The sequence below is a fragment of the Triticum urartu genome, chromosome 3A, assembly GCF_056163025.1.
Source record: "Triticum urartu cultivar PI428250 chromosome 3A, HENAU_Tu73, whole genome shotgun sequence".
NCBI classification, from domain to species: domain Eukaryota; kingdom Viridiplantae; phylum Streptophyta; class Magnoliopsida; order Poales; family Poaceae; genus Triticum; species Triticum urartu.
Window position 1 is genome coordinate 728,884,859 of NC_141875.1, and position 20,606 is coordinate 728,905,464.

General features: G+C 43.2%; 1 protein-coding gene across 1 annotated transcript; it reads right to left on the reverse strand.

Moving 5' to 3' along the window:
* Positions 1 to 15,602: 15,602 nt before the first annotated feature.
* Positions 15,603 to 16,691, reverse strand: LOC147982302 (uncharacterized). The gene has a single exon (XM_087514328.1). It carries the CDS (start codon positions 16,505 to 16,507, stop codon positions 15,749 to 15,751), a length of 759 nt encoding a protein of 252 aa, XP_087370454.1. The 5' UTR covers positions 16,508 to 16,691; the 3' UTR covers positions 15,603 to 15,748.
* Positions 16,692 to 20,606: the final 3,915 nt, after the last annotated feature.

The following is a 20,606-nucleotide window of genomic DNA, read 5'->3' on the forward strand; positions in this document are numbered from 1 at the left end:
TTTCTTATTCATTCAGGGTGCCCCTAGTGGACTTGGCGGTGCTCCTTTCTCAAACCAGAACAACTCTGAACGTTAGGGAAAATAAGGGAAGACCACCTGAGCGAACCGACCGAAGGGACTTTACTTATCCGAACCGAACGTTAGCGGCTTAAGCTAAGCCTATCACGAGCTGCGTTGCTGCTTGATCGGCGGGGAGGAAGATCTCAAAGTATGGGGCAAAGGATCAAGCGCTTTGACTTTGCTTTGTCCCCCGGGATCCACCACAGGTTGGGTTTGAGAGCCGTGTGATGGGTGACTATCTAGCACGGTTCAGAGAGCACGTGTATGTAGTCTGCGCTGGTGAATGGAAGCCCCCGCCGCAAAAAAGAAGTGGCTCTTCCCACGGCTCTGTCACCATTGACTCTATTTATTATTATGGTAAATCATTGTATCAAGATGTCAATCTTAGATCTTATTTTAGTTCGATACGTCCACCTACGAAACTCGCCCTTGGCTTTCGTCTCGGTAGGTGTATTATTCTACATTTTCCCAAAAGGACATTCATTCATTTCTTTCTTCCCGGGCGATCACCACGACTAAAACGAAAACAAGACAAGAAATCAAGACCCGTACTACAGGAAAAGGGCTGGTGGCCGACATTTGGGAAAGTCGGGCCGATCGGGTGTCTTCATTCAAGCGAGGGTACAGAGGAAGAACGAAACGAAGTGAGAGGCCAGGGGGCAGGGAAAAGAGTCGAGTCGATCGACCGGGAGAAGCAAAACGAAATCCGGATTTGGCCGAAAAAGATGCAACGTTATGGATACCATGACCGATCACCATCGAGAAAGAAGAATTTGGATAAATCACTTCGGGTGAGCGGGGCCTTCAAGCGGCCTCAATACGCCGGGGTTGTAAATGACATACCTTTCCTTATGGGAAATGCCGCCTCCTTACTAAAAAGGAATAGAATCTAGTTATTTTTACCAAAGAAGTCCCACTCTGACGGCCCGACGAGTCATCTACTAAAAAGGACCCTCCCCACTGTGCGCCCCTCCTTGAATTATTCGGTCATGCAATACTTTTTTAATACTAAGAATAAAATGCATTTCGACCCCGTCCTAGTTCTCAATCATTTCGTGGCACCGGGTGTGGCTGAACCATCTACGATGGGGGGAGCGAAGGGAGGAAGCTTAGATAAGAGAATACGCTCTCGCATCGCTTTTTTGTAGAAAGCTCTACCAGCAATAAAAAGTGTTTGGCCCGAGCCAAAAAGAGGTTGATCCACTTCATTCGCCAAGCGAATGATCTTCGCTTCACGGGAACAACAAAAACCACCATATCGCTCTTTCCTTTCTTCGGTGCTACCTTCTTTTTTCCAAGGGATGGGGTTGGGGTGTATAATAACCCTTTTTTTGAGTATGCCCGGAAACAACTCCTAGCTCAATTTAGGATCAAATGTAGGAACCTCATGGGTAAGGATAAGGTAATGGAATTGATAGAGAAATTCATAGACCTAGGTAGGATAGGAAAATTGATAAAGGGAATAGAGATGATGATAGAGATCATACTAAGAAAGAGGATAATTCCGTACGGGTACAACTCTGATTTGAACGAAGTGCTAAAAATGCGATCTTTTTTGTCTAATAGAACAAACACTAATACCTTAATTGAGTCGGTAAAGATCAGATCTGTTTATCAAAGTGCTTCTCTGATTGCTCAAGACATCTCTTTTCAACTGAGGAACAATCCAATCTCATTTCGTTCCATTTTTAGTAAAATAGTGAAGGATATTCCATTAATAATGCCAAAAGGGGTGGAGGGGATACGTATTTGTTGTTCTGGTCGATTAGGGGGTGCGGAAATAGCTAGAACTGAATGCGGAAAGTATGGAAAAACATCTTGTAATGTATTTAACCAGAAAATCGATTATGCTCCTGCGGAAGTATCTACTCGTAACGGAATTTCAGGTGTCAAAGTGCGGATCTCATATAGTCAAAATAAGAAGGGACGTGCTATATCCGAAACGTACGAAATATAGTAAATATTTTAAATGCAGATGTAGTAGGGGTCGCGAACCGGATGGTACACAACTTGGTTTTGGAAGATATGGCACCAAAAGTTGTAGAGCTGGTCGTCTTTCATATCGAGCCATTGAAGCAGCGCGTCGGGCTACAATCGGACAATTCCATCGTGCTATGAGCGGACAATTCCGAAGAAATTGTAAGATATGGGTAAGAGTTCTCGCAGATCTTCCGATTACGGGGAAACCCGCAGAAGTTCGAATGGGAAGAGGAAAAGGAAATCCGACGGGTTGGATTGCTCGTGTGTCCACGGGACAAATCCCATTTGAAATGGATGGTGTGAGTTTGTCAAATGCTCGACAAGCCGCTAGATTAGCGGCGCATAAACCATGTTCATCAACCAAGTTTGTTCAGTGGTCGTAACGTAATTGGTTAGTGGGGAAAAACCGGGCCGGGACTCAAAAGAATTTGGCGAAGTGTTTGTTCCTGAACGAGGGAAGTGGAAAGACAAAGAGGGATAGGGAGCTCGCCTCCTTCTTTTTTGTAATCGCCGAAATTGTACGACGACCCTTCTTGTTCCAGGCATACGACCTTGAGACGTGACGGTGTCACTTTTCCGGCCCGGTAAAGTGACAGTTATATAAATAAGAATAAGAAAGAGAAGCGTGATGTTGTCGTGTTGTCAGCAATCAAATTCTCGTAAATAGATAGTACGGTTGCATTGTTTCAATTTCTGTTCGTACTCTGATTGCTGTGGCTGCAGCTCGATCTTGGCAAATCTCTCAAATGGATGTAAAAAATGCTTTCCTTCATGGTGATCTACATGAGTTTTTTCTATATGCAGCCACCTCTGGGTATTGAAGTTCCTGATGGTCATGTTTGTCGCCTTCGAAAGGCCCTCTATGGGAAAAAAGCAACCACCTCGTGCTTGGTTTGAGCGGTTCAGCTCTGTGGTTCAAGCTGCTGGTTTCTCTTCTAGTGAGCATGACCCTGCACTTTTCACTCATACATCTGACTGCGGTCGTACCTTGCTTCTTCTCTATGTTGATGATATGTTGATCACTGGAGATGATCAGAAGTACATTGCTTTTGTGAAGAAAAAGTTGAGTGAGCAATTCAAGATGTCAGATTGATTTTCTCTCAGTTATTTTCTGGGAATTGAGGTTGATCAAACTAATCATGGTTACTATCTCTCTCAGCATCGCTATACTCAGGATTTGATCTCACGCTCAGGTCTTACTGATACACACACTGCCGCTACACCCATGGAGCTCCATCTCCAATTGCGCCCTAGTGATGGTACTCCTCTTGAGGGATACCACTCGCTATCGTCATCTTGTAGGCAGCCTTGTGTACCTCACTGTGACCCGCCCTGACATTGCTCATTCAGTCCACATTGTCAGTCAGTTTGTCAGTGGTTACTTGAGGGAGATGCAAATACTTCATTCTTCCATAGTGCTGCCAATGGAAGACACATAAAATGTAATATTGCTTCTTTGGAACATGAAGGAAATGTTATACAAGATGAGAAAGAGTTGCAAGAACACATTTCTAGTTACTATAAGAGAGTATTTGGTTCAGAGGACAGGGGGGACATATCTCTTGGTGGAAGCCCCTTGGTTAACAGAGCACATGCTATCAGAACTAGACAATGAAGAGTTGACTAAGCCTTTCACTATGGAGGAAATAGAGTTAGTAGTTAAAGAGATGAAAACCAATACAGCTCCTGGCCTAGATGGCTTACCAGTAATCTTTTAGAAACATTTTTGGGAGATGGTCAAAAGAATGCTTGATAGCCCGCATGCTGAGGAGTTGCAACTTAGAAGACTTAATTATGTGGTGGTTACTCTGATTCCTAAAACGAAAGATGCTGCAACTATCAAGCAATATCGGCCAATATGTTTATATTATGTTTGTTAGAAAATTGTGACTAAAGTACTGACAAATAGGCTTGAGAGAGTTGCAGATAAGGTGGTGAGTAAGAGTCAGACGGCATTTATGAAAAACAGAAATATTTTAGATGGGGTGGTCACTATCCATGAGGTGTTTCATGAGCTTAGGAGGACTAAACAAGAGGGGGTCATACTAAAGCTAGACTTTGAAAAAGCATATGACAGGGTGAATTGGGATTTTCTACAAGAGGTTTTGCTTAAAAAGGGTTTTCTTTAGTGAGAAGTGGAGAGGTTGGATTAAACAAGTGGTAGAAGGAGGTGCAGTGAGTATCAATATTAATGGAGAGGTTGGCCCATATTTTAAGAGCTACAAAGGATTTTTTCAGGGTCATCTCACCTCTTCTTTTGAATTTGGTGGTGGTCACAGAAAAGGGGGTCACTCAAGTGTACGGCATTCTTTGTCCGTCCAGATCGCGGTACATGTTCGGACTGCTCTGGATTGTAGAGGAACGAATTTCAGGCTACTTTAGATGGGGTGGGCTGCACCCATTCTCGGTACATACAAGGTGGGCACCCATTCTCGGTTAAGATGGGAAATCCTATAGGGGTAGAAATGCTACATGAAAAAAATCCGCTCTTGCTGTATTAGGAATTGAAAGTAAGTCAACTCCTTCCTCTTAGAGAAACTTGTCGCAGCTGTGACTACTCTTTCTATTTGAATTGAATGTCAGCGAATCACTTGTTTCACTAATGTGACTAGTCTTGACTGCAGGTTTTTTCTTTCTATAGAGAAGTGACTGCGCTAGAGATGCTTATTAAAGGTTTGCTTGGTGGCTTCCTTGCTTGACAGGCTTTCCTTGTTGATTGGCTTGGTCTGCTAGTTCCCGGAAATCACTTCCTCTAAGTCTTAAATAGCAGAACTTACTCTTTCTTCAAAGAATGTAGCATACCTAAGAAATGATTTCTCTAACGAGTCAAATCCGTTGTGAAATAAGGAAATGCGCGGATCGCTTCTTCTACCCTTCTCTTATTCGCATTTCCTGCTTACTATTGAAAGAAAAGCTGTTACTGCTGCATATCCCCTTTTTCCTCTAATTCGAGCGAGTAAAGGCGCAGCTTCCTCATCTTTGCTTTATAGTTTGATATAATATAGAATTGGATTTTGCTTTCCTTTAAGGAGCTCTAGCTATCTTGCTGATCCACCAGTTCATACTATTAATGAAAGCTCTTTCACCCTGCCCGCGGGTAATCCCTTACTGAGCCTACTCAAGCAATCTCCCATTAGCCGCTCTTTACTTTATAGTCAAGCGATTGTAAACTCCTTATTTAGGCTAGCTACTTTGCTGATTAACAAGATTATCGCATTGGAGCTGTGACAGTTATGTAAACTACTTCTCTAGCAAGTAATGAATCTGAGGTCAAAGCCAATGAGTACGCCGGATGTTGCATTTTCGCAGTGAGGGAAGGTTGGCTTGACAGGCTTCGTTCTGGATGTTGTAATCTCTTCTCATGGTCTTTGTTCGCTTTATTATCCCGTTGTGAGAATGGCTAGGACTGTGGATCCACACGCCCCCCCTCTAGTCAGTACTTTCCGAGTAGCGCAAGGCTTCTTCGTTGGCAAATAAACGAATTAATGAACTAATTTCCTAATATGACGTGAACTTGAACTAGCATTGATCAAGTCCACGAGCTCATAAGAAGGAGTTCTTCACGTGAGAAAGTCCACGGCTTAGCTTAATTCAATAAAAAAGAAAGTATCCAATCGACTTTAGGAGCGCCATATGTTTCTATCTGAAACGGTAAAGCGAGGCTCGCTATAAGGGTCATAGCTAGTTCAGGATTGGTAGGAAAGTAATACAAATGATTGTAATATGAAAACCCCCAGGGGAGCTAGCCTTTGTGTTAAGATTAAAAAGAAGAGCCCTCTTTTCATACGACTCGGTGATTCCATTGCTCTATCCGGCCGCAAGATTCGATCGCGTACAGCACGAGCACGAGATGGGTTGGGGACTTAGAAATGAGCTATGCTCCATGAATTGACCCCTGAACTACCTTTGCCCGCCTTTTCTTGTAGAATCCATTCCCCCTCTTTTATATATTTAGAATGCTTTTAGGGCTAGTGGAATGAGGCTGGAACCCATCAATATCACTAAACCGGGAGAGTTGCTTGTGTTGGGTTCAAAGTTTCGCTCTACCAAGGCAAGATATAATAGAATATAATCTAATCTAATATGCATCCAGCTTTAGCTGAATATCGTGAGTGTTCAGCGAAGTATGCTAGCCATTGGCCTTACGTTCAGGATACTCCTTTCTGTCTTTGCGATGTTTGGTTATAAGAGAATGTTGCTCTTCAGAAAACGCGTATAGCGGCCTTCGTCGATGGGACAAACGCTCCAGTGTATGCGTTACGAGGCAACTAGCATTTTGTCATGGAAGTTCGTGAAACAATGTCATGTCGCGACTCGACATGTTAGAAGGAGCTAAATCAATAGGTGCCGGTGCTGCTACAATCGCTTTAGCCGGAGCTTAGCAGAAAGGTGTGATTCGTGATCTCGATCATTTAAATGATCCTATCCTTAAGATTGGTTTTGGAAGATATGTCAAACATTCGAGAATGGCGCTGTTGATCTAGTTAGGTTTCTAATTGTTGAGTGTGAAATTCCGTTCTAAAAATATTCGTTTCGTTGGAAAAACCAACGCCGACGTCAAGATCAGTCTCCTTTCCTTTCTCTTTTCGGGAGCAGAGCTGAAAAAGATGGACAGTAACGATCACGTAATATCAATTTATCGGCCTCGTCATCGAAAGCGGCTTCCAATTGCTCGGAAATTCTCAGCTATATGGGGGACTTTGATGGTGAGCAAAAAGAATTGATCAAGAAATTGGTAAACTTTCGCATGATCGATGGTAAAAGAACGAGAGTTCGTGCTATTGTTTATAAAACTTTTCACCGCCTAGCTCGAACTGAACGCGATGTAATAAAACTTATGGTTGACGCCGTAGATAATATAAAGCCAATATGCGAAGTGGTCAAAGTAGGAGTCGCGGGTACTATTTATGATGTTCCTGGGATTGTAGCCAGGGATCGTCAACAAACCTTAGCTATTCGTTGGATCCTTGGAGCAGCTTTCAAACGACGTATAAGCTACAGGATAAGCTTAGAGAAATGTTCATTTGCTGAGATACTGGATGCTTACCGAAAGAGGGGAATTTCACGTAAGAGAAGGGAGAATCTTCATGGACTGGCTTCCACCAATCGGAGTTTCACGCATTTCAGATGGTGGTAAAGTGATACCACATAAGGAGCTCTTCCTCATTCAGTCATACTCAACAAAAGTAAGAAATGTTTGACCCGGATCCTTTTTTCATCTTCATATAGAAAGAAAATCGGCCTTCCTCATACTCCCCCCTTCATTCATAGAGTTGGAGGAATCCACAAGAGGCCTGCCCGTTCATAATTGCATAAAAGAACCATTCTTTTTATGAAAACTCTTGTTCCAACCTCACCTCAGGTCGAATGAATACGAAAGGGGGATCAATCATATCAATAAGCCATGAATGAAGAAGTATGGGCCTTTCGCCTTATTTCGTTTGACTCGTGGAGCTGAGAAATCTACTTCAAAGAGAGGGAAAGAGTGCTAGTCCGAAAGAACAAGCAAGGGATGAGCGCACGGGAGTGAAATCCGTTGCGCCCACGCGCATATGTTTTCTTGCTGGGTAATTTCTCAGAAAGTTTTTGTGTTGTTGATTCCTATTCCTAGGTGTTGTGCTTTTTCCCCTATGCCGCCTATTGGTACTAGTGGAGTAGGATTGGCCTGTAATACAGAACCTATAGGTGGTGTAACCTTTCGCTCAATACTCAAATCTACAATTGAAGCATCTGAGGCTGCATCAATCGAGGATACACGACATAAGGAATTGTTAGATCTCCAAACTGAACTTCGCCTTCACCAAGCGTGGGTTTTCACTGGTCCTAACTAACGGTTGGCAAGCGATCCCCTATTCTGCATCCCGAAGATCAGACGGCCCAGAGCCGGAGCGATCATTCAAGCAAGTTACTCAGCTTGAGTTTTTCAGTCAATCAATAGATTGTGCAGTTTCTTAGTCTTTTGGTCCACATCTTCATGACTTATAGAAAGGGTTTCTTTCTTTTACAAGATCATGGAAGCTTCAGAAACCATCCGAGATCTTCTGGAAACAAGAAATGTTGCATCAAAGGGTTCAGTGGTCATATCATAGTGAAATCGAGTTTCTTGATTTAGTCGATATCAAATTCCCAACTTAGAAATTCGAAAGGACTAAGATTCTACTTCTTCCTCAAATACTGGGAATGTGGATTCAAGTATGATATCACTATTCCACAAATCTCAAGAAAACGAATTGAACAAGTTTGATGGCTGGAAAAGAAGATAGGAATGGGGCACCAAGGAAGGATTGTAGGTAGGGATGCCCTTAGATCCGTTCTCAATAGCTCGTGATAAGGCAAGAAAGCGAGTAGATACCCTGCCCTCGCATTAAAGCATCGATCTAGTCCTCTATTAGATATGAATTTCCCGTTGGAAATCGAGGTACATACTCCAAAAATCCCTGGTTTTTGCCTTCGGTTAGCAACTCGTCTAAGTTTAAGATCGTATTCCATCTTCGTAAGGACATAGAAAGGGGTTTCGGTAGTGACTGTCCTATCAGTAGACCGAATGGACATCAGTTGCCCTCACGGCCTAATGCCGTTTTTGAGCTCCATCACATGCTTAAGAAGGACTTGCCGCGGAGCCAAGGCCTATTTATGAGCCAGACCTAGAAGATCACTGCTTTCGTGCTGGTCATTCTAATCACAATGAGAACTTCTCCCAAAGAGGGTTCTTATTTCATTTCAGTAAGTAGTCGATTGAATCGGTTTCTAACCTAAGGAATGTGTTATTATAACCAAATATATCATCCAAGAGCCGATCTCTTTTTCATTAAGTATCATTAACAGACCGCTTGCTTACGAGCTTGGTAGCCGCCTTGGAGCCGAGGCAGACGAAGGAACCTCTCGAACCTGGAATCCACTTTCCACTTGTCCTCCATATGCTCAGGTCTGCTGTTTGACCAGTATCTAATGCTATTTCTTACTTCGACCAGACGGGCACTTTCGCATTACGCAGTGAGATCGCCTACTCCTCTCGAGGTTGGCATTTTCGAGTTCATATTTCATAGGTCACCATAAAAATTCCTACCTTTGAAATTAGCATATTTTTAGGAACATATCGAACTTTCATCCCGCATTATCTGTGCAAAATTTTATCATTGTTTAACTACTTCCTCAAACCATTCAATGTGCTATCTCCATCCTCTCATTCATCTCTATACCAGAACAATTAATTAGGCCCAGCCCTTCTATCATCGGCCTTGTTGAACTAATTACTTTCGTCTTTGTGCCACCTCAAAGAAGACATTTGATCATGGGCTTTTTTTTGTGATGAGGCTAGTTTGAACTATGCTTTTTCTCCTTTCTACACCCCTCTTGACACAAGTTTCGCACATCCAGTTCTCTTATTAGAAACTCCCTATAGATATACTTCTTACTGACTGATTATGGCTTCCTTGACTAGAGAAGGAAATGTCGGGAGGAAATAGAGATGATAGGACCACCTGAATGCTGGAGATGAGTGCTCGTCGTATTCCCTCGAGCAAAGCGGAGAAGAGAAGGGGGAAGAAAAAAGGTTCCTAACTCATTGGATAGCTTAATCTATTGGTCAGGGATCCCATCTTTACTTTATTTAGGTGCCTAGACTTTTCGGGGCATAGGGTAGATTTCACAGTCCTTTAAGTGAATACGCCTTCTCTATATGTATAGAGCTCTTAAAGAATGGATCAGATCCTAGCGAAAAAGTCCAAGGTCTGAATACCAAGAGCGGTCAAACACAGTGATCGGTCCCGGTCAATGGGTAGAAAAGCCCGCCCTATAATCTGAAGTAGTCTTCGACTAGGTATATAAAATGGATAAACAAAGCTTGTATTCTCACTATGATATATCGACCATTTAGAAGCATTCGGTCCATATCCCAAGCGTAGATGGACTAGAGAATCAGTATTTTGAACATGAAAGTAGTGCTTGAGACCTGCGAATGGACCTCAATTTGGTAGATGGAATATAGATGATCCGTTGTACCGTTGTAGGAATCCTCATCCGATGTACGAATCCCGTGGAGGAAGTGGGGAAACAAATCCAATTATTTGATTTTGATAGGAGCAGTGCTGGTATTGAGGGTTTCTCTATCTCTTCACTCATGAAGTTAATACAAGTGAGGATTGATTTCAGTTATTCATATAAGAAATAAGAGGAATAAATAATCTCGGGGAAGACAGGCTTTCTCGCTCTCGGCACATCTTCGCTAGGGATTCTTCTCTACCTTCTTGCGTTGAGATGCCATCAACTCTTTCCTGGGGAATCAGGTCAATACAATACTCTTGGAAAAGCAAGCTATAGCAGATCCTTGAGTATAGAGAAAAAGGAATGGAGTTTCATTAGCTCTCTGCGCACATCCAGTATAATACCTTTACGAGCCCCTACGGAAAGGGGTGCCGTGTTCTCTTTACAATGGGGGTGATCCTGGTTTCCAAAAGCTGCTGGTTGGTTGTATCTTTTTCTATTGGCAATCCCCAATCCGTTGCTTGTTCGTTACGAACCAAAGAAGCCGATACCAGTTCTGGTGTTTATCCAACGGAGGCTCGTATCTCTTCCATGTGAGACCAGCGACCTCAGATCATCCCGGACTTATGTGCTGGAATAGCTTCGTTATGAGTTGAAGCAGCCTCAGCTACTATTCCTACTAAGGAGGAGTCGCCTTTTTCCCTCCCTTTTGCAATCCCATGTTGATGTAAGGAAGCTGCTTTAGAGTATTGGCAAAAAAACATTACATGCAGGTCCAGATCTCCTTGCGTTCGTTGGTGGTTGACTACCGGGAAAGGGCAGAATAGCAACAGTGAGGAAGCATACCACCCAAAGCAAGACGTGAAAACCTTCTTCGTATCCAAAAGCCCCTTTTAGTCTGTCTGGCCTTAGTATTTATGATACATAATCGCATCTTCTCCCCCCTTTCTCGTATCTCCACGGAAGTAAGTACTGGTATGATCGGAACTAGTATTTAGATATATGTGACCCTCTAGCGGTTTGACTCCGTTGATGGTATACGGAAATTCCTTCCTGTGAAAGGTCGAGTTCGTAAATCAAGCTTGTAGAAAAAGCGAGTACCGGTATTTGATGGTGATGGTGAGGATGACTAACCTCGCTCTTGCAACCATGAATATTTTCTAGATACTACGGGCATATACCTTCTTCCGAAGGGTCCCCGTCCTATCTTTTTCGCCTTCCGCTCTGGAATCGACTATCGGTGGGTTGTAACGTGAACCTATGGATCTCAATGAACAGCTTCGATACCACAAAAGGATGGGCAATAAAGACAGCAGGTGTTGAGCCAAAGCCCTAGTTCATACACAATCATAATGTTGGTCAACCATCCGAACCGGGATTCCTGTTATTCATACGAAGGAACAAGAAAAGAAGAAGTATGGGATAAATGGTTTTTGAGTTGGGCATGATGAAAGCGGGTACAATGGCATTACTTAGAAGCTATTATGTCCTGTCTTGGCTTTAGCAATAATCTTGTGCGACTGATGACTCCCTCCATCCCTGGCATCGCCAAGACTAATGGATAAGGTTTTGTCGCATCTTAATCGAACCGCATGCGGAGCTCAGCTCCTAAGAAAATAATAAGAAATATCTAGTTTTGTTTCATAAGTGGCGAGCCAAGGAATAAGAATACCGCCCCCTGATCTGTATTTCAAAAGCGGATTCAGCACTGCAAGAAATAGAATTATGCATAGATTGACTTGTAAAGAAAGACGAACCGAACAGTGCTAAGCAAAGAAAAACTGTCTTATTTCTATGCTCGATTCAATCTCTACTCATCTGCTTTTAGTTCTACTTTCTGTATACGAAGTCCGAGCTTTTCAAGCTGCTCAGTTCTTGCTATGTCATTTCTTGGTTTTTAGTGCATTCACTCAATTCTCTGTGAAGTCCATGGACATGTTGTGGTTCATTGCAGAGAACAGCCATCACATGGATCAAGCTATAAGGAATCACCCGCGAGTGAGGGCAAGTCTCAATTACGGTAGGAATGGAATACACCAATCATAACTCTGGTCTGGTCCCTAGTTCCCTAAGTAGTTAGTGAAACTTCCAGCTGGACTGACTGGATTTAGAGCTTAATGCTCCTATCTTTGAACTAGAATCTTAGCGCTTATTTCATGAAGATAGCTACTTTAATTGATACAAGAATGCCTACTTTGGACCAATAGGATCTACTCCTACTTGAATGCCAATCCAATCTCTTTCCCAATAAGAATTCCTAATCCCTAAATCCAAGCAAGGCATGATTGTTAGTCAGGATAACCAGCTTACGTACCGCATTAAGAAGTACCGACTATGCTTTTTCCGCTTCTTGGTCAATAGGACCTACTTCTCTGGTAAAGTAACCTTCAAGACGGGTTTGGAAATTTAGGCATACAGCATGAAAAAGTTCAGAAACCTCCGTCTTTTGGTCCTATTTTATTCGATTCAATGTGGGAATGACTAAGACAAGTTAGGCGAAACAGATATGCATGCACCATAGAGGTTTATCCACCATAGGTTTGTACACAAGAATAGTAGTCACAGCGAGGGATACAAGCTTCTCATAGAGCCAAATTGAAATGGCAAGATAGAAATCTGCCGTTGGTGGAGATGGAAAGCTTTGTATATTCTACGCTCGCTTAGAGATGAATCATACTTGATCACTTGATTGACCCACTTGGTGCCATAGGGTTGCCTACTTTTGCGCTAAGGGATCTACCGCGGGTTGTGCCTAGCGGATCCCATACAGATCTATAACCTAGTCATTACTCAAAAGGTTTCTCGCTTGAATAGGCTGTAATAGATCCTTCGATAAGAAGAGGCCTAGCTGGCTTTATGGATCCTTCCTCGCAGAGATGAGAATGGAATCCAATAGAATCGAACATAGTCAAGTCAGCTCGAGGCAGAGGTATCCATCCTTAGGCCTGGACTCACGAGACCAGGTTGGGTGCGGAAAAGGTGATGAGAAGTGTTTGCATAGAATTTATGGGTGTTGGCTATTCCTTTCCTTGGCCATGGCCAGTAGAAAGAATGGAAACCTTGGCCAGTAGATGGAAAGGGTACGGGAATGGGGATAGGGAAAGTGTACCTTTTCTTGTTTTGGTATGGGTGCGTGCAACACTGATTATTGATCGAGGCTCGTAAAAGAAAGACTTGGGTTTGATAGATCTCCTAGACTAGAATCACTCCTTCCGGCATGCAAGACATGAGTCGCCATCTCCATATCGGGGTCTGGGAAGCTCGTCTGTCTGTTTGGGGATTTTGATTTCCACTCTTAGGCTGTATGAAACAGAAGAATGAGAGAACTAGTTTCAAAGGATAGCGATAGCATTCCCGGAAAGTGAGCTTGACCCACGGATTCCAGAATGATGCAACAAGAAATGGTAGCTTTCTGTGTTCCTAGGTGGATGGGTAAAGGCATTCCTAAGATGAAGATGCAGATGAAGATGGGGCTGGGCTATTGGTAACACCATTCCAGGCTCTCCAATTCGAATAGATCAATGGCTTGGTCTAAGCTTCCCTTGGTTCTTCCGTTTCGAGAGGAGGGGTATCAGATTGTGCATAGGTTGGTGGGTCAGGCTCGGTGTGAATACCTTTTGTGAGTGACTCACCATTCCTGCTTGATCTGTCTCCTGCTCCAGCCCCTGCTCCTGCTAGAAGGGCTTACGACGAATAGATTGTTGGAATGGCTTTAAGTGAAAGGGAATCCGGCAGCTTATATAGCGCTAGTGAGAGGCCTCCTAGTCTATTTCGATGGACATATCCTAATCCTTATTTTTCTATGGGTTCAGGAATGCCATGCCAATAACAGATAGAGAAGCTAATGGTCAAGCCAGAGGCAGCAGGTCTCATTCCAGACTCCACTCAGAATACCCGGCTCTTTTTCTAGACTCCACTAGGAAGACCTTGCTCTTTCACAGATACGGGGATCAGACATGGCTATCGCTTCGACAGCTTCTCCGGATGAAAAGACGCCGCCCAATGGATGGAGTTGGAGGGACATGGAATCCTGGATATCTTGCCTTGGTTTCGACTCTAAACCGTTCTAAACAGATTCTTTCTGCATACTGATGTTGGCAGTTATGCCTAGGTGATAGATGTATGTTGCTGGATTGGAAAGCTATACGATCCCTTTTATTCAATTATGACAGCTGAGAGGAATTTGGGATGGCCCCGCTAGAGTTTCCAAAATGAATCGAATTGAACCCTATTGTTTTTTCACTCTAAATTCCATAGTATCAATACAATAACCTTTGAGAAATTGTGAGAACGGGAAGATGCAATCATTTAGATGGTGAAAATAGCCGAGAGTTGAGCAACCCCTAAAAGCACTCACAATGAATGGTACCAGCGGATACCAACTAGATAGAAACATGCTGAGAAATCTCTGTTATAGCTGAAACTAATATACCAATCCTATCCGTGACCCTTTCCACATTCTTTTCTTAGTCACCTAACCTATGACTGCCTTTTCTTTTAAGCTTTAATAACCTTAACATTCGAATCTGCATCTGCTATTTCAGTTCTGTCTAAAGATACTATTCTTTGATCACTTGAAACATAGTAGAAAGCATCTAAAACAGATATTATTGTGGATTCCCTCTCCTTGTGGGCTGGACTCCTTTTTACATGGACAGACAGGAAAGTGGAATCTGAGGAATTAGCCAGAACAGACTCACCTTAGCTTTGAACGACTATATCCCCTCTTCTATCTGCATATGGATATATATGGTCTTTAATAAAGGAAGATGATTTTAGCCGAGGACTAACACAGCTTCCATTTTGCAGCACATCTCTCAGTGGGAATAGCATCATCCATGACTTCAGGCACAGCTAGCTACGGGTAAGCACAAAAGGTAATGACGAGAGGGCCGTCCTATGTACTCTGAAAGAGAAACTATGTGATAGAAGCCCGCTTTCCCTCTCTTCTATCCCACCTAACCACTTCGGGTATCAGTGGCCTCGTGATCTCCATGAAGAGAGATCACTACACAAAAACAACTATATGAAAAACTTGCTTGCTTCTTCGAATCTCGAAATAACAGGACATATAGAAAGTGTTTTTGTGATGAGACCATTCTCTTCGGGGAACCTATAGAAAGATTATCAGACGGCTTTCATGATATTATGCTTCCTTGCCCGTGTGGAACATGTGTGAGCATTATGTTTTTCCAACAAGTGATCCGACTGGAAGAAGTGTTATATGAGGACTTCGAGATCAAATAGAGAATCTGTCTCTCCATTCCTCGTGAGCCACTTATTTCTCCGAAATCAGAGATCAGAGTGATTTTCCTCCTTTTTCCCAAATAGTCGACGGTCTTACACCATTGGGATACTTCGGATAAACTGGAGTACATATATGAGAGACCGGTGCTAAAACCTTTTCTCGAGATATCTTCCAGATTCTTAGGGTCCTTGCTCCGGATCTCGCCCCCCGGTGCGAAAGCAGTTGGTTCCGTAGTTTGAGAATTCTACTAATTCCAAGTATTCCATTATTATTATTAAATAAGAGAATATAAAAAGTAAAGAGGAGAAGACATAACCAGAAGAATTGTGAGAAATAAGTTAATTTATCAAGTTGAGGCATTTCGATTTGGATTTCAAATAAGAAAGAAAAAAAAGGATTTTGTGAAATTTAGGAGTCGTTCGAAAGCATCAAGAGGGAAGAACTCAGATAGAAAGGCAGGCGAAGTTGGCGGCCAACCTAATCCCCCTCCCAGTTGTACCCTTGTGCATCCCCTTCGTAAACGATTTCCACTGGATCTGGAGATTCCCCGGGTACCCCCGAATCGTCATCTTCGGACCCTGAATCATCATCCCACCTTTTATGCTTCCTCGAAGAAGACGGGCCTGCCTCGTTCGCCCCATCATTTTCTTTTGTGCTTTCAGGGGATCCCGTGGAATGAGCCTCCTGCTCTTCCGCAGGCGCATCGGGGTCGGGAGAATCTGGTTCACCGAGCTCGGCGCGGCGAAACCGCTTCGCCAGATTGGTGGCTGTTGCGACGAATTCGCTTCCATCTCCGGCTTCCGTATAATCAGAGAAGATTTGTTGAAGAGTATCTCCTCCCTCACTATTCCACAATATAAGACTTTCAGTGAACGATCGCGCAGACTCACCCTCCTCTAAAGGAAGAGGAGTGACTACTTCGTTAAATATTCTTTCAACCTTGGAAGTCAACTCTGAAATCATGGCTTCGGGATGGGCGGCGTGCGCCATTTCCTGCTGGAGGCCTGGTAGTCTGCCAACGGGAGGTTGGTCTATGGGAAAGTCACCCTCGTTAGGAGCATTGGTCATGACGAGAACATTGAGATCCGCGACATTCTCATTCCCAAGATGAAAGGCTATTCCTTGAACTCCGAATAAGACAACTAATGCCATTATTAGTACTGGCAACGCAAGACCAAACGATGGTATAGCAATGAACAAAAGAATGACACTTGGAAATAATGAACGAAGAATCATTGGAATTTCCCATCTTTTTCAGCTCTGCTCCCTAAAAAAAGGGGGACTTTCTAAAGTGACTGGGTTTTTTACCCAAGAACCTGCTATTAAAGAGAAAGAGACAGACTAACAAGAAACAGCCTTTACTTATTCCTACCTGGGACTGAACACCTACACAATAGAGATTTGTAGAAGTAACAACATTGTTCTTTTTAAGTACAGTAAGATTTCAACAAAAAGAATGGGGGTCTTCCCCTCGCTTTGAGGGTCGCTTGAATTTGAGTTCGTTTGCTGGTCAGGATAGACGAAATAAAAATGAGAACTAAGTAGGTTTCAACCCATTAAAGGAGTCAATGGCACGCACACAAAGCAGGAGGAAATCGGTACCCCGCGAGGCTGGCGAAGTCGGCACAAGAAGTAGGCGGAGTAGAGGCAGCAGTTGTGGGCTCAGGTGCGGCTAAATCGCAATCAATATTCCCGTCTGGGGTTGGCGGAGTTGGTAGAAAGCACGGTTGGCGATAAGCTGGTACTAGTTTCATTCTTTCTATTCCAAAATCCAATACCCGGAACTGGTAAATCAAACAATGTAGGCACACGTTGGCACAGTTCTGTAAATAAGAGATGTCTCATCCGGTTGAGCTGTCGCAATCAGTCTTTCTCTTCCTTTCTTAGTAGCAGATCCAACATGACTGTATTAAACCTTAAGCAATCAGGGTTAAGCTAGCTCATTGCCTGAAAGTGGAGCTCGTATTATACACCTTGACCCCCACCTTTTATGAATCCTTCCTCCATATATATTGTTATATAAGATCAGTCCCATAACTGCATCATTCAGATCGATTCCAGTCGCCGCTACGGTCACATCAATCCGTTATGGCTCGGACCCTCTTAGCAGCTGGATCCTTCGGGAAGCCATAGTAGGGATTACGTCAGTACATTCTTAGGCGAGCAGTGGGTTATATCACCCCTATTTTGTTTTTGACCTTCTTTATTTTTTAGGCATGGGACCAAACCAAGGTTGATCGAAGTTGAACATTCCTATGGAACTCCCCTTCAGACGACTTCTCTGCGCTTGCCCAGCACCTTCCGTTTTATGGACCAGGACCAATTTCACCTCAGACCATGGTCAAGTCATAACTGACTAGATAACGTTCTCTCAAGGACCTGCAAAACTCTCTAATGCGGATGATCAAACGTTGCTTCAGATGTGTATGAGAAGGAAGCGTCTCACAGGACTCTTAGATAGAAACCAGCATAGTCTATGAATTAGCATGAACAGTTTATTGAACTTGGTTGCACTCGTAAAGCGAGCGTGAAGAGAGCTGCGAAAGAAGCCCACGGAACGGAGCGGTTATTTTTCCTGACTAGCAAGTGGACAGGCTCAGATGGCGTAGCTGATGTGTCATGCTAGGTATCTTTTATTGGCCAAGTCAGGCAGGATAGTCAAGTAAGAAAATAGACCATAAGCCATCCTTTATCTTTTTTTTTACTTTCTCAGATATTTCATAAAACGAACTCTCTATGGATCCCCACCATAGAAGGGCAACAAGAGCTAATGGACTCAGTTAGGGCAACAGATGATAACGACTCGTCAGGTTCGAACTGACATTATTTATATACTAAGACCTATATTCCATGAAGGAGTCGCGAAACTTCTGTTAGGTTCTTATCTGAGATTCCGTCTATACGGAGCATATGTTGGTTTAGAATTGCTCGGGAATTCATTGATAGTGAATTTTGAAGTTCTAGGTTTTCTAGTCTACTCCTCTTTTTTCTCGATCGAGCCGCTTTCCCTCATTCTACTCATCCAGCCCTCTTCACGAACTTGTACAATCAATGCCACAAAGATAGCAAACTCGATTATCGAATATATAAGGAAAGGGGCGACGGTTTGGCACCAGATATCCGGGGGTGTGGAAAGAGCAGCTGTGAAAAGCGGAAAAACCATCAAAAAACGACGATTGCTCGTGAAGGTTTCCATAGAAAGACCCCTTGGTTCTGGCAAACAGATCACAATTACAGGTACCTGGGAGCATACCGATGGAATGAACAAAATACGAACAGTTAACATAATATAGTCATAGATCTTAGGTTGTAACTTGATCATGAGCGAATTTGTTGATGTTGCACCCACGAAGTATGGAAAGTGCCAAACATTGAGAACTACCCGGGGAGGAGTTAGGAGCAGGAACAAGGAGAAGCGAGAACCACTTAAATGGAGGATTCTATTGTATTTCTGCCTTTGTTCCCCATAGCAACTGGGGATCGAAAAGCACCAAATTTGATGACTTATTAAGGGAAAGACGAAGTAAGAGCATGCTATTGAAGACGTTGCAACATATGTCGGGGGGGCCTCCGTTGATTGTGTACAAACAAAATACGAGTCCAAAGGTAGGGTAATAAAGGGTTTAGCTAATGGAGAAATTGACTCTTCCGGGAACCAGTAACGCGTAAACCATGTCAAACCAAGACCGATCAATATCCGAACGGAACGGATTCGAACTTCTCCTAGAAAAGTTTCCGGTGCGAAATTCAAAAAAATGAGTAATTCAAAGGAAAAATGAATTTGAGGCATGCGCCAGACTGAAGAGACTGATTCCTTTCTCCGGGACCATTTCTTTGTTTGCGTCAGAGAATCCCGCACCCTGTTTGCAATCAATGCAAATTAACATTGCTCAAGACCCCGAGAAGGCCCTGATAGAAGTGGGACCATCTCTTCTGAGCTTTGAAGTCCCTTTTCCATTTCCGTAATTCCTTTACGACAAAATCCCCTGCTAATCCCCCAGCACGCAGTTGTCCAACCTGGGTTTTTAGATAGTGGTTGATTGCCCTGGATTCGTAACTACTACCCTCGCCCCCCCAACATCTTTTTATTACGATTCGCTCATTTTGAAGGTTCGTTCTGCTTTTGGTCTTCAAGAAATTCATAATATTTCTGAATTCCCGTTTTTGCGCTGGGTCAAGCGTGTCCCCCTCCAGAAAATCCGTAATGGGATCGTCCTGAGCAGGCGGGGCATCCTGAGCAGATGGGGGTCCAGAATCAATTCCAAAGTCCAGTGCCAACTTCATGATCAAAATCAACTATCACCTTCTCGGGACTCGACCTGGAACTTCTTTCACTTTAATATGCCCCGTTCAATGAGAAAGCATCTGATCGAAGAGCAGCACTAAAGAAGCACGCTAGACTTCCTACTTTTGGGGTTTTTAAGGTGACCGAAGCCTTTCAAAAGTGTGCTTTGGGCCCATCCTTAGTACTTGACGCAGAATGGAGCTAGTTATCCATTTTCAAAAGCGGATTCGGTGGTTCAAGAAGTAGAATTATGCATAGATTGCCGAAAGAAAGACGAATAAAGACGAATGGAAAGGCCTGTGGACATGACCAAAACAAGGGCTAGTAGCACTTTTCTCAGGAATTACCCCTGCAGACGGAGGACAAAGGGTTTTCATCTCGCAAAGAATCAGCAGTTGTGTTGTATATTGACTAAGCTAAATACCATTTTCACTACTTTTGGCCACAGGCGAGATAGAGTTTTTTTCTTGAAATTGAGTTCGGACCGATTACTCATAGAAAATGACTACAAAGCAAGGCGAAAGCATGGAGAATTCAATACTGACGAGAAGGTATTAGTTAGTGGGTGCAAACGAGCTTTTCCAACCAAGCTAGCGTGTGATTGCGATGAAATACTTTTGGGCGGGGCATTACCGATACTAAGATGAAATTCGAAATGAGAAAGGGCTTCGAGCCTCATGCTTTCCTGTTTTATTTGGTTGGGAAATGGCTCTTTCCTGATCTCTTTTTGAAATAATTCTATCTCTGTTTGCTAAGTATGTCAATTTCTCCTTAGTAACAAGGCCAAAACCGGGGTTTTACAAGTTTTGACTCATTTTTGACCCGATCATCCCGATCGTGCCGCCGTGGAGTCTTATCTTTGTCTGGCTCCGATCTCTGGAAGCGATTAAACTTATTCTGCGGGTTATTCTTCTACTGCTTATTGCCGGACCCTTCTTTCCTCTTATACGGATTGGGAAAGTATTTCTATTATACGTATATTCTTAAACACATGACACCTTATGCGCACACTTTATTCGGACAGTGGGGCACGATGCTCTAAAAGAACTT

Bases quoted from the DNA above. Each gene is read 5' to 3' on its own strand.
- LOC147982302 (XM_087514328.1), bottom strand. From the start codon at position 16,507: ATGATTCTTCGTTCATTATTTCCAAGTGTCATTCTTTTGTTCATTGCT.